This window comes from Hirundo rustica, chromosome 17, assembly GCF_015227805.2.
Source record: "Hirundo rustica isolate bHirRus1 chromosome 17, bHirRus1.pri.v3, whole genome shotgun sequence".
NCBI lineage: Eukaryota > Metazoa > Chordata > Aves > Passeriformes > Hirundinidae > Hirundo > Hirundo rustica.
In genome coordinates this window covers 10,303,669-10,317,985 of record NC_053466.1, presented here as the reverse complement: position 1 = coordinate 10,317,985, position 14,317 = coordinate 10,303,669, and the positions used below count along the sequence as shown (strand labels likewise).

At 49.0% G+C, this 14,317-nt stretch overlaps 1 protein-coding gene across 3 annotated transcripts in view; it reads right to left on the bottom strand.

Annotated features, from left to right (window-relative positions):
- The window catches only part of BICDL1 (BICD family like cargo adaptor 1), a 48,828-nt gene that overhangs the window by 8,259 nt on the left and 26,252 nt on the right, over positions 1-14,317 (bottom strand). For all 3 annotated transcript variants that reach the window (XR_009208404.1, XR_009208405.1, XM_058422873.1), the window contains exons 3-8: positions 10,046-10,162; positions 7,915-8,061; positions 6,784-6,963; positions 6,294-6,512; positions 5,018-5,161; positions 1,879-2,009 (exon numbers count right to left, since the gene is read on the bottom strand). Coding sequence is in view for 1 of the 3 variants with exons in the window: in XM_058422873.1 (XP_058278856.1) it covers positions 1,879-2,009; positions 5,018-5,161; positions 6,294-6,512; positions 6,784-6,963; positions 7,915-8,061; positions 10,046-10,162 (938 nt within the window). In the remaining 2 variants the exon portion in view is untranslated. The remainder of the gene's footprint in view (positions 1-1,878; positions 2,010-5,017; positions 5,162-6,293; positions 6,513-6,783; positions 6,964-7,914; positions 8,062-10,045; positions 10,163-14,317) is intronic.

The window sequence follows — 14,317 nt, the reverse complement described above, 5'->3', positions numbered from 1 at the left end:
TGGGAACACCTCTGCTGTATTTCTTCCCAGACATCTGGTGGCCATCAGGTGGGTCCTGCCATGGACGAGGTTATTCAAGGAGCCCCAAGTACTCCGTGGTTGAGATGTTCCAGCTGCTCCTTGCTTGTGGAAAGGAATTGTCCTTTAGGATGGAGCAATTTCCTAAGCTGCCCAAGCTGGGGAATGCTGCTCACCATGCTGGGAGCACACAGGTGAGCACAAAGCTTATTTTTAATTAACTGCTGCGTAATAGGAAACTGTAACGTGACTTGCTGGGAACCATCTTTCCTTGCAAACATTTTTGAGAGAAATAATTGCATCTTATTAACTGTAGCTACTTCCTTGTCTTCTAATAGCTCCCTTGTGCTCCCCTGCAGTAGAGCAATTTGGGAATTTGTGTTTATATTCCAGGTACTGGTTGCTTAACACTTCCTCTGAAAGGATCCTATTTTCCTATTGCTTCCCATGTTGCCAAACTTCAGCTTCAAGCAAAAATTTTCCACACCAGATGTCTGCCTCGGGCAGTGATTTTATTTCTGTTCAGAGTTGGGGATTTTTGGGGGGGATGGGCTCAACAAAAGCAACTTAACCCTTGGGGTGTGAGGTGGGAAGAAAATCACGAGCCTCCCCAGGCAGCAACCAGCCCACCGGGTCTGGGAGGGATGTTCTCACTTCAGTGACAGGATGCTCTCGTGTGCTTTCACTCGCTGCCACTTTCTGCTCCTTGATCCCCACTCCCGGGGCTCCTGCACTCAGCACAGCCGGCCCCAAACATCGGTGCTTTGTCCAGCAGGGTCGCAGTGCGCCGGAGCTGTGCCCTTCCACTCCCGGCCGTGCTTTGGGCACCTGAAGCAGCTTTTGTCGCGAGGTTTCCCCGCTGCCGGTTGGGTGTTTCCAGGGGATTGACGGCACGGCGGTGTTGCCATAGCCACGGCCGAGCCAACAACCCGCACGCCCCGGGAATGTCAGAGCTGCCTCCCTGCGCCCGGCAGACAGCTGGGATGCTCCTGCGCCTTGCCAACAGAGGGAGGTGTTACAGAGGACAGCCGTGGGAATTTGGTAGCCAGCTAGCCCAGCAAGGGCAGCACGGGCGATCGAGGCACTGACAAAAAGCGGATGGTGCGGGCTGATTTAGCTCCTGCACCCTCAGAGGTGCAACCCTCTCCTGCTCCTCCTCTTGTCCAGGGCTTTTCCCTAAGAAGCTGGACCCTATCTCTAACCCTGGCCCACCTGCTTGTTGAAGGGATTATCAGGTGAATCCTTTCTAGCAGGGCCCACAGGGGTAAAGGTGTCTGTCCCTCTCTGCTGGGCAAGGAGTGCCCAAGGACAGAGCTGGGGATTTGGGGTATGGGGGAGCAGAACTGCAGAGATCTGTAAGGAGGATGGGAAAAGTGAAGAGCCAAACCAGTGGAAGAATCCCAAAAAGAGAATTACAGGATTGGAGATGCAAAAAAGACCTTGGAACAGGAAAGGAGGGAGAGTGACCAGAGGAATGGTTTGGGGAAGAAGCCCAGGTGGGCCATAAGAGGGATGGTCAGGAAAGCAGGGCTGTGTGTCTGGAATAGCAATGGAAGAAAAATGTGACAAATAGGGCAGACCTAGTGTTTCCACTCCTCTCCTCCTTGCTGTGACTCACACCAGCACTAGGGATGGCACAAACGTGGTTCATGTGCTCCTAAATGCCCCCAGTCCAGCTGTGGGGCAGCTCTGCCTTCAGCATCTCCTGCTTTGCTCCCAAGCCCCTGGCAGCATCTCCCAACGCCAGCAAAGCCAGCTTTGTCACAGCTGCTGTGGACAGCGGCCACTCCAGAGGCATCCTCTGCCACGGCACTCCACAAGTGCCACCCCAGCCTGGCCCTGGCAGTCGGTGCCACTCACTTGGCGATGGCCTCGTCGCGGTCCCTGATGGCCTGCAGGAGCCGTTCGCTCGCCTCCTTGTCCTCGGCAGCGCCGCGCAGCCGGTCCCGCTCCTCCTTCAGCGTCGTCATCTCCACGCTCAGCAGTGTCACCTGTGGGCAGAGCGAGGCTGTGAAACCCAGGGCTGCTCAGGGAAATCCACGGCAAGCGCGTGCGGGGGCAAAAAGCCACGTGGGCCAAGCAGCCGAGAGGAGAGATCCCGTCCCTGGTCGTAGGAAAAGCTGTGTCCGCTGTGCGGGGCTGTTAGTGCTGGTGCCACCCTCCATGAAATGTGCTGGCTTGCCCTGGGATGCTGGCCTGGGCAGGATGTGTCACCAGCACGGCCTCAATGACAGGCAAAACCAGCACTGAAAGCTGTGCAGGGCAGGACCCAGCTGTGACTTTGCTGTCACTGTGGCACCAGTGCTAAAACGTTGCCCTTCCCCAAGCAGTTTGTCTCGCAGTTTGGCCACATCCTCTGAGTCTGCCTGTTATAATTCTGATCTTTCCAGGGTTAAAATTATTGCTAACATAATTTACCAGCAAATAGTATTTTTTGAAGGGACCATTACGTCTCCTGAAGTAATATGAAGCTGTAGACAAAGGATGCGAAAATTCTCTTTCATGCCATGGAAGGTGTTACTGGCACATCTTACAATTTTAATTAGACTTTGAAATATGTCTGGAGTCTTAAATAGTCTGAGAAATGATCTATCGTTTTGGTCCTGTGCAGAGTGAGTTAATAGGGTGTGAAATCATGCAAGGATTGCATTAGCACAGCTTCATAATATTTCATACACATTTAATTTCTTTGTCTAGGGCACACACATGCTCTGTTACGCTACTCCACCACCTGGAAACCCTTCCAGCGTTTGACCCACCCTCCTGCCTCTAAATGCAGCTCAGTAGCGCTTGAATCCTCGAAGAAATCTTTAAATAGAGGGCAGACAGTCAAAAAGGGCTCATCACATCCAGCGCGTGGGAGGATCTGCCGTTAGCGAGGCACGGCTGGGCCGGGGGGAGGAGGCTGTCGGTGCACCCTGTCTGTGCAGAGACTCCCCACGGGCCTGGGGAGCCGTGCCAGGGCTGCCAGGGAGCTGTGCCAGGGCTGCCAGGAAACTGGGGAGCTGTGCCCTCCCTCAGCCCTACATGGGGACCACCTCGCAGCAATGACGTGACAGAGAGCAGTGGTGATGTGAAAGGTGCTGAGCACTTTTACAGAAATTCCAGGGGACAGAGGATCCAGAGGCCCAAAAAACGGTGTTTGGGGATAGGTTTGGGATTTTAATTGCTTCTGTCTGTGCTTCAGGGAAGAATAGGAGGAAACAAACAGGCAGGAGGTGTGAAATAGCTTCTCAGTGTAGACAGAGTGACTCCTGTCTCCACCTGCTCACCGTGCTCTTTGGGAAGGAGCAATGAATGTGTGTGATGCCACAAGATGCTAAAAGCCATTTAGAAGCAGCTCCCCTTTGATTGTATCAATACCGGTGCCAGAACAGAGGGATGAGGAGGCAGCAGAGCACTGCTTCCCCCGGGTGGACCAGTTTTCCACATGCATCAATTTTCTGTAGCACTGAACAGAAGACGATGTTGCCTCTTCAATAGGAGGTGAGAATAATTATTAACCTGGAGCAAGGGTGAGGCTGGGTAACAGGAAAAAGCTGTGGGAGACATGTACTTGCTGTGGGAGGCTGGAGTTCCTCTCTGAGAGTAATGGCTGCTGCAGTGCCCCATCTTTCTCCACATCACACAGAGGTGTGAGAAGAAAACAGAACTGCAGTGCTCCCTCTGCTTACTAAATAGTCAGAGCTTTTGTGGTTGGGGACCCTTAAAAGCAGACCCAGGGTTCCAGACTTGCAATCCAGGGCTGGTGTCCTGGTCCTTCCTAACTGGAGATTTTGGGGAAATCAGACAAGCCTAAAATCTGTGAGTAAGCATCTACAGGTTCTCTGTCAGCACTGCCAGGTTGCAGAGATCGAGCCCTTGTCTCCTCCATCTCAGGTGTGTTTAAGGGAAAAAGGGGCTTGTGTGTGGTGCAGCAGCACAGCCAGGGCAGAGGCTGGGCTCATATCCCACTGGGAGCAGAAGTCTGGACCTTCAAAAGTGTCTCTTGTGATGGCAACTCTGCCGAGGGGAGCAGTCCTAGGGGAAGGACGGGCTCCAGGGCTGCTCCCCTCCCACACTCTGCCCTGATCAGCTGCTGTGGAAGCAGGACATTTCCCACCCCCACACACGTGCAGCTACCACTGCCAGGGCATTTAATGATTTTTCCTATTTATTCTCCAAAGTGTGATACAGCACTGCTGGGAAGACCAGCCAAGGACATTAAGCCCATTCCCTGCTCCAGTGCAGGTGCTGCTGCTTCTGCTGCAGCCTCCAGATCTCCTGCAGCGTCTGGAATCTTGTCCCACAGAGACAAGAACTGCCAAGCACCTCTTTGGATGCCTGTGTCCATTCCCTGGCATAGGGTCTCTGACACAGAAGATGCTGTGCTGGGTGTGGATGCAATGGGATTCTGTGCTTTGGTTGTGGAGTTGGTGCTGGGGCTGGACCATTCCTTGCTGTTGAGGTTGCCTCAGCTGGTCCCTGGGGTGCTGCCTGGTGCCAGCCTGGCCACGATTAGGATTCTCTGGGAGTGCTTTTCTGAGGGTTTTGTGATGCTACTGTGGAAGAGGTCAAGCCCTGCTCCGTGCACAGCAGAGCAGCACTGTTACATCCATGGAATGGGTGCACACACCCCTCACAAGGGCTCAGGGCAGCAATTCAGGTCAGCCCGGATACCTTTGGGTTTCCAACACCCCATATCAAGCAGCCTTGTACTTTGAGGTCTTCTGCTGAGAAGAATTTCAGTAACAGAGATGGGCTAAAAAACAGGCTAGGAGAAAGGCTTAAAGAAAGTTTGGCTGCTTGAGATCATGCTTCAGATGGGCCCCAGACAATTTGTCAGAAACTTTCATCCTAAATGCTTCAATCAATTGTTTTAACAAATCTCCCTCATCTAACCATTTTGGCCTAAATCCTCCTGCGTTATTTATCATGTTGGTCTCTTTGATGGAAGGCATGTGTTGGAGGATGAACACTGCTGTTACAAGACCACATGTAAAGTGTGGGAGTTGCTAACCTGGCTGTGCAGTCGCTGCAGCTCCTCCAAACTCTGCCTCAGTTTCCCCCGTTCTCCCTCCATTAACTCCCTCAGGGCTCGCGAGTCCTCACTTGTTCTCCTGATCTGCTCCTCTAAGGTGTCGTCGTCGCTTCGCCGAGAGCTCTGAGAGCGGGAGAGAAATCTCTTGCTTTCAGATTTCACTTCAAAAAAGGCAATTGTATTAATTGGCTACCAGTTTGGGCTGAGGGTGCTAAACAAGGAAGAAGAAAACGTGAATGTGACTTTGGTAGAGTTTTTTGTTCCCATATACCTCCATAACCAAGGGTGCTCAACCAAGGGTAGTGCTTCCACACATGATGCAAAGAGCATGCAGACCTTGGCATAAACCAAATTTACAGAGACCTGCTGTCCATTTGGCAGCCCATGTGGCTACAGTCTCTGTTTGTGGACCTTTTACAGGACTCTCTACGTTTTATTTAACAAATATAACTTCATCTCTATACTCTGTATACTCTATACCTATGGGTACTTAAATGAGGAGGGTGAGGACTCTCTCACAGACCCCTGCAGGGACTGCACTGTTTTCCTCACCACAGCACCCAAAATAAGTCACAATGGCAATGCAACAAGCTTGTAGGGAATGGGAACAGGCCTGATTTGAGGACAAAAAGTGAGGTATTTTGTCTAATTCTGCACTTCTGTGGATGCTGAGCAGTCCCTCTGTGCCACTCCCTCCTGCCCAGCAGCCTGGGGACCACATCCTACAGTCACCATCTTGTGCCAGCAAAACCCTTCATCTGCCATGGATTTGAGTTTGGCAGCTTCTGCCAACACATTTCTACCAATGGTAATTCACAAGGACAGAACCTCCTGACATAAGGGGTTAGGATGTTTTTGTGATACTATTGCCAATAAAGCAAGGTTAGGAAAATCCCAAAGGAAATAATCAAACCATGATGTGTAAGGCAATCTGCAATATTTCCGCACTGAAACTCTAATTTACTGAAAATCTCAAAGCAAGCCTACTTTTATTAATTTTCCAGAACGACTCCCAGGCCAATGCCAGCTGTATGAGCTTGAAACTTTAGGCGGTCAGAGAGCACCGCAGGCTGAAACCCCGCGTGCTTTGCTTCTGGCTGACCATTTGAGACACAAGGAGCGGGCTGTGCCCTGTGACTGCCCACCTCTGGTGGTTTTCTGGGAGATCAGGGCCTTCAGGACCCAGCAGCACCTGCAGCAAGCTCTGGGCCAGGGGACGTGCGCGAGCCAAGGCCTCTCTGTGCCACCAACTCACCGTGGAGTCTGCCCCGTCCAGCACGTTCTGTATCAGTCTCTTGAGCTCGCTGAGAGCCGCCCGCAGGCTCCCGGCGGGGACGTCTTTGGCTGAGGAGGTTTCTGAGGACTCGTCCATGGAGGAGTCGGTGGACACGGCCGAGTCGGCGCTGTCGTTGCCTCGCAGGTGGGAGCAGAGGTAGCGCACTTGGCAGTACGCCTCCCAGAGCTGCAGCCTCAGCTGCAACAAGAGAGCCTGGCATTAGCCCGGGCCACGGGGGCCACGGAGACCCTCTCTGCGCGGTCGAGGGAAGCGTGTGATTGCCAGCCCTCACAAGTATTTGCCGTTGGTAATGGATGCAGAGGTTTACTTTCTTACGGTCAAAAGGGTATCGATGCCAGACCCCAATCCCAATTTTCTGGCCTTTGGTTCAGCTCCAAATCCAGATCAAATGCATTAAACTCCCTTTTGCTCTGGGACTGGTCACAGAGGCCCGTGGGAAGGCAAATACCTGTTCCCGTTCTTGCTCCAGCTCCTCCGCCTCCATGCTCTGCTCTATCTCAGAGAGCAGGGATGTGCTGGTTGTGTTGAGGTTTTGGAGACTTTTCTCCTCGCTGAGCTCCTCCACCTTGCCCTGCAGCTGCCGGTAGGACAGCCTCACCTCCTGGAGCTCCAGCTGGCTTTGGTGCAGCTTGGGAAGAAAATCAAGGAATCAGAAAAATATTGATGGAGGCGATATGGACTGGATCAATCTCTTGGTTTGTGAGGGAGCTGGGAGGGAGGAATGAGTGACACGAAACAGGGTTTGCAGCCAGGAGGAAAGTACTCTTGGCTGGTATTGCTGTTTATCGGAGCTTAATAATCTCCAAGTGTCATTAGACACTGTTTAGAATCCAGAATATCCAAAAAGATAAAAATAGCGGGTTACTCAGCACTAAAATGAAGAACATTGTGAAAAAGTTTGGACTCAGGTAAAGAAATTTGTTGAAAACAACACAGCAGGAAGCAAATCCAAAAAGAAAGTGCTATCTATATGTTTTTTAAAAATATATACAAAGATATATTTAAAAAAGCAAAAAATACTTGGGGTTGTTTTGCAGAGCTGAGGGTCCAGCCCTTGGTAACCCACAGAAGTGAAATGGACCTTGCACTGCCCTAAGCCCCAGAGGTGCCAAGCTTGTTTTCTGGGGAGTGCCATTTGGTGATTCATGGCTGTGAACACCACGGAGATTGTTGGGAAACCACCTGAGCAGCAGGATCTAAGAGGCTCAGACTGCCCACTGGAACAGCAGGACCTAGAGAAGCCCCTTTTGAAGCCAATTCTACAATTAAAAAATTAAATAAAATGAACTGCAACCAGAGTCCTCTGATTCTTTTTGCATTTACCTCATTTCCCCAGCACCCTGCCCCACTTCCTTGCTCAGATCTCCCTCCTAAGCTGCTTTTTGCTGCCATGTTGGTGTTGATGTTCCTGTTACCTGTCCTCACGGGGAACACCCAGGACCTTGCTTGCTGCCATTCTTGCATGAGCCATTTCATTTTTCCAGTTGTTCTGTCTCTCAGTTCATGGCAAATTTTAGCCCAAATCATGACTTTTACTGCATCCCCCCATCCCCTCCCTGTCTCACTGCTGCCTCCTCACCTGCAGGTCCTTGTCATGGCTTTGTCTCTCCAGGATGAGGACCCGGTCCTGCAGCTCCTCCACGGTTCCCTGGAGCAGGTCGTTCTCCTCCATCATGGCACTGAGGCGATGCTCCAGCTCCCGCTTCCTGTCCGTCAGCATTTTGATCTGCAGGGCAAAGAGAGGCCCTGTCAGACTTGGCAGGGACCAGAGGGGAGAGAAGCCACATTCCAAAGAGAGAAATGAAACAGCAAAAAGCAGAAGGATGTACACAGATGTTTTGTACCTGTGTACCTGTATGAGAGAAACGACCTCTGTGTGTGGTTTAAAGCTTAGGAAAGCTCTGAAAGGAAACAACTCCTTCCCCAGGCTGCAGGGGCAACTCCAAAGGGGCTGGGTGTGCACTGGCAGATCAGGGACCAGGCAGAAATATTCCAAGGTATTAAGTGGAGACCAGCCCTGCCCACCCCTTGCACCTTAACATCTGAAAGACTGGGAAAAACTGGTTCCATTTCCTGGCTGGTCCTGATGCTGGCATTTCCTCCTGTATGAGTGCTGGAGATCACAGGGTGAGCCTGTGGGACCCTGCTGCCACAGCACTGCTCATAGCTGATCTTAATTGGTGTGTGTTCATCAGGTCCTCACCAGGGATTTTTCTGCCTTTTCACTTGTGAAGACTCCTTTCTGTGCCGTGCTTATTTTTAGTCTCCCAGTGATCGGCTGCCTTTAAAATTGGTTCATTTCTTTTAATTGTCAAGGGCAGTGATTTCAGGCGAGGGACAGTGTGCCAAACAAACCCTCCATGACTCAGTTAGCTGGGAACAGTGCAAGGCATGAATCAGCACTAGCCAAGGTCACTTCTTGTTTAACCAAGAAGAAGGAGCTTTTTCCCCACATTAGTACACACAGGATCTCTGGGGTCTGGTATGCCAGCCATCCACCAGTCCAGTATAACACTAAATATTCCTTATGGCCTCCTTTCAGTTCATGGAGCATAGACAAATCCAGCAAATTCCCACTGTTTTCTTGGCCACTTTGGGACCCTGTCTCTGCTGCTTTCCAGGTTGCTGGAAAGATTTGGCTGCACAAAGGAGTATCAGCCAAATATGTGGACTTCTTATTTCTGCAGAGTAAAGGCTGCTGGAGATATTGGAAAGCTGCTCTGAGGTGACTAATGGTTTCTGAGATGTCTCTGCCCACCACCATCATGATTTGTGTGGGCTGGAGAAAGAAAAATAAGGGGTTTAATGGAGATTGTATCAAGATTTCATATTTGGTGGGCAGACCAGTAATGAACATGCTGTAAATAACCATACAACAGAAAAAAACATCACTTTGCCATGAGCCCTGGACCACGGGAAAGGCACAGGGGGAAAGGGTTTGGAAAGCAAGAGACAGGAAGGAGGTGAGGAGACAAGGTGTGGCATGCATGGTGACAGCGATGTACATGCAGGCAAACCCCTTCCAAGCCTCCATACTTACTTCAAGGACCTGCTGCTCCACACCAAGGGGAGGGGAAGAAAAGGCGAAGGACCAGCAAGGAGCAAGTGGGAGCAGGAGAAAAGAAATGGAAAGATTTTAGGAAAAGCTTTTCCAGACAGCTTTTAAATAAAAGAAGTGAGCAGGTAGTAGAGCTGGACACCTTCTACCTGTCTAATTCCTGCCTATATAATCCCCAATGACCCTGTCAGGGAAGGGAAAAGGAAGGAAGTTGTATCATTCCTGCAAATGCACCTGAGTTAAAACAGACAGGGGGTTCTTGCTTTCCCAAGTGCATGGCTCAGCAGCAGGAGAACACTGCTGCTTTCTTTGCAAGCATGAGGAACAGAGGAAAAACCCCTTGCAGACCTTCCCACCAGGCATGCCAGAGTTTAATCTGCACTGGGCAGCAGCCCTGTGGAAGCGCAGCCATGGTTTGGCTCCTGGAAGATCCCTCTCATGTGTTCATTTTGCAGGAATGCTGTGGCCGAGGCAGCACTGGAAGATGCCCTGAGCCAGCCCAGCCAGAACACCACGGAGCAATCCTTGCTGGGGGAGTCCTTGCCCCAGTGCTGCCATCCCTCTGTCGGCTGTGTTTGCTCAGCTCAGAGAGGGTCACTGCACAAGCTCCAACAGCCCTGGCTGCTCTGCAGGAGGGAGGCAGGTGACTCACCTCGGCCTGGAGGCTCTCCAGACGCACGATGTGTTGGCTGCTGGAGGAATTCTTCTCCCGAAAGTCCTCCCGGAGGGTGTGGACCTGCAGGGAGAGCTGCCGCTCCACCTCCGACGCCTGCAAGGAGACACCAGCTGGAGTTACCCCACAGAGGCAAAGCAGCCATCTCCTCCCGCCCAGGGACACCTGCCCAGATGCAACTTCTGCACAAGCCCAGTTTCAGCAGAAACTCTGAATTCTGCACATTTCGGGTGAGTGAAAATCTCATCCTGGACAGACACGGGGGAGAGCTGCCATTTAAACCACATTGATTTTTCCCTTGGGGCAGCCAAAAGGACACAGCCCATAATTTTTTTCCATTGTAAAAAGACATGATGACTCCTTTGTCCTAGAGGAAATTCACTTTGCCTTAAAAATTGTAGCCTAGCTGGTATGGAGGAGAAGACCAGGAAACATTCCTATTAGATTTACACGCTCTTAACCTCTGAACATCTTTGGCACAGCTCTCATGTAACAAGTACTCTTTGCCTCTGATTCCCGGCTCCTGTCAAGGCCAGATGGAGAAACATCCACTCCACATGACTGTCAGTGCAGGGTCCCTGAGCTTGCTCCTCTTTCCCATTTTGAAGCAGGGATGTCCCACTTATGCAGGGTGGTTTGAGGACAGCAGAAAGGCCATTCCTACCTATAGGACCCAGGCTTGAGACAGCCCTTACAAATGACAGCTTGGACATGTTAATTACTCTCCAGGAAGCTTTATGGCTGATTTTTACCTGTGAACACGCTTGTTTAGGCTTGTAAAACAACATAAGGTTTTTATGATGAAACCCTAACCAGACAGCAAAATGGATGGTTTTCTTTTTAATTAGCTTCCATCAGGTTCCATTACACTTAGGCACAGACCTCCAACTATGCCACATGGGCTGGAATTGAGTTGGTTCCCCACAAGAGGTGGCACTGCTGTCCTGCTTGGGGTGTGTCCAGTGGCAAAAGCCACAGTGCTTTAGGCAGGGAGGCGAGATGGGAGGGAGGGATTTGGATCAGCAGCTGTGGGCAGGTTGGGAAATGCATCTTTAGGTCTGGCAAACGTGGGTCCGGATTTTCTCTGGGTGCTCTGACAGTGCCCAAGGCAGAACTTCACCAAAGGGTGCAATGACTCCGCTCTAGCAGCTTGTGACTGCAGCAATGAGCACACAGACCCAGCCTGAGCTGCCCTCAAAGGCAACACTGCTCCCTTTTAAAAATGGTCCCTTATTTTGCACAGTCTGCAGCAAAATATTCCAAATCAGAAGCATGAAGTAAAAGGCTGTTCCAGCTCCATCAAGTGGAGGAAACTGGTGGCCTCAACACTGTGTGGAGGGGCAGCAGCAGACAGAAGTGTGGCCACCAAATCAGGCTCTGGTCACTGGCTTCTGAAAAGAGAAATGGGTTCCAGTAATAAGAAATAATCTTGTCTACCAATTGCTTTTTAGTTGCCTTGTTATACCGTTTTTTCACTCTTCTTTAAAGCCCCATATCAGAGCCCTTTGCATATTGTAAAATTTATTTAATAAAGCTTCCTTCCTTGGGCAGGATACACAAAATACAATGACAGCACTATAGGAAGTGGTTGGTTATTTTTCTTCCCTTGAGCAACTATAGGTTGCAAAGCATCCTGAGCAGCTATTAATTGGTGACACTAAAGGAGATGGATGGATTGTGCTTTTTTTGAATGATTCACTTGCTTTTGTAATGACTGCTGAAACGTCTTCATGCTGAAACACTCTGCAGGAGCTATCAAGGATGAAAAAGCACCAGATGAAAAGCACTGAAGGATTTTGCAAGATGCTGACCACACTCCCAAGGAGCACAAGTGGCACCAGAGGAGATGACACACCAATTTTTGATGGTTCACTGTGTAACATAATTTATATGCCTGAAGAATTCAACGTACAGAGAGAATAAATGTACAAGAGAGCAGTAAGGAAACAAGGCAGTATTAATGGCATTGTAAAAATCCCCGGTAAGAGAATATATAGCTGCTCTAGCTCGTTCTGCTCCCCATGCCCAGACAGGAGCAGGTGAAAGGATGAGCTGCAAGGATGATTCAGATTGTGGAAAGTCTGTTATACGAAAGGAGTCTAAAAAAAGGATGGTTTTATCTCATGCAGTGAATGCTGAGAGAGGACTCCCTATAAATACATCACGGATGAGCACACAGAAGGGAGAAGCGCTATTTAAGCAGAAGCACAATTTTGGCAGAAAAGAAAGATGTGAATAAACCGGATAAGAGTATATTGAGGCTGGCAGTAGGAAGATTTCTACATTTCTAAGGACCTGCTGTAGGATTCCTCTTCCTGCACCGTTACAGTAGTAGAAATGGTGGCAAAAAAATTACTTTTGTAATGGAGCTGGATCACTTTATCCAGCAGTTTCTTTCAGAGGGCTGCCTGTGACAGAAGGGAAATGAATTGACCTCAAAGGTCCTCTCCAGTACCAACGGCTGCTTACAGGACTATAAGACTTGTATTCACCAGCATTAAATCATCATCTGGAATTTATCTGTGTGCTGCCCAGCTCACAGGCACACACAACTTATTCCCACAATTATAACCCACATGGAGGGAAAAAAGGACTCAGTTACTGTTAGTACTTAGAACCCTAAAGGCAGACGGGACGTCACAGTGTCGCCTCAGCGAACACCATTTGCATCCTACCTCACGCAGTAAAGTAAAAATAACATTTGCTCTAGCCTCACACAGTGCAGAAGATACTCTCTGACCAGCTGTTTAGCAGAAGTAAACAGAAATGACTGTGTTTTGTTTCCCTTCACAGGCAAACCAGGAACAATCTTCTAGACATGAAACAGTCTTCTGAACTGAGCTCTAGTCACGGAATCTTCCTTTTCATGCTACGTTTGTTTCAGAGGTTATTAATCCTGCTGCCAAACCCTTTTTAATTGATTGAAAAATAGAGATTTCAACATCAGCTTGCATTAGTTTATGAAGGCCACCTTGTCAGTGTCCAGTATTTCTCAGGCTTTATGGTTTATGTTCAGACGGTGTCTGCTTCAGCTCTCAGCACTGCTGTTGATGTGCATCTGTACACGTGTGTTTTAAACCATGAGCTCAACACTCATTACTTCTAACAAGCTTTTTTTTTTACTTAGTGGCATCAGATGAACCTTCCATCTCCATTTTCTCTTTAATGCTCAGTATGGCTTTTGCTGAATGGAAGTTTCTTCTGCCTCAGCCAGCCTGTAGGGCTTTCTCTTCTCCATCAGTGTTTCCTAAATATTAAAAGCGAAATCTTTTGTGGTTCTGTCAATCATTTAGCAATACACTGATTTTGCTAGAGACAAGTAATATTCGTTGCAGAAAGGCAGACATATATTGCCCAACATCACAGCTTTGCTCTGTAGTTAAAAATGAATTAATTTCCTCAGTATGGGCAAATTGGCCAACACAGCCACCAGGCAAAATTCGAAACATATCTGCAAAAGCACAGACATCAATTCACAATTAGATATATCCAATCAACTGTGAGATTTGTTTTCTGGTCTTCAGGCAAGGTTTCGATGAGATTTGGGCAGTGCAAGAAGAAAGGGACATTTTGGCTCCTGCTCCAATTAAGGGCTTTTCATCACTGCAAACTTGATTAAGTTTCTCGTGATTAATTCCCAAGTGCTAAAATACACAGAGCTGTGTAAATCTTTGGCAGAAAGAGATGCTTGCCAGTTACTCCATGGTTGCCAGAACTCCATGATGTTTAACATCTGGAATACATGAGCAATAAATGCATAAAATAAATATAAATAAATTTGACCACTGATGTTCCTGTGAAGGGGGGATCTTTGAGAAGTCAGGGATGGACTGTGACAAATTAATGGCCTGTAGGTGAGTCTTACTCAAAGAAAACCTCTCTCTGGGGTAAGAGTTGATAAATAAAGCTAACTGTATACAAAACATCTAGCTATAAGTCATGTCAGAAAGAAAAGAAGAATGGAAAAAGTTTAATGGACTGTAGCTGGGTGAAGAAACCAATGTTTCCATATGATTTATTTCTACAAACAAGATGATTAAGATTTAACAAAGGATATTGAAGGTTTTCTTGCCTAAAATAGCTAAGAAAGAGAAGTCCTAATTAGTGCTAAATTTGTAACACTCAGGAGAGGTTGTTACCCCTTTTATTAATTTGCTAATAGCTGAGTTCAAGGGACTTCCTGTTCCCACTGTGGTCCCATTAACACTTCAAACCACTAATTGCTGCCTCCCCTGGCTGCAGGTGCCTGGA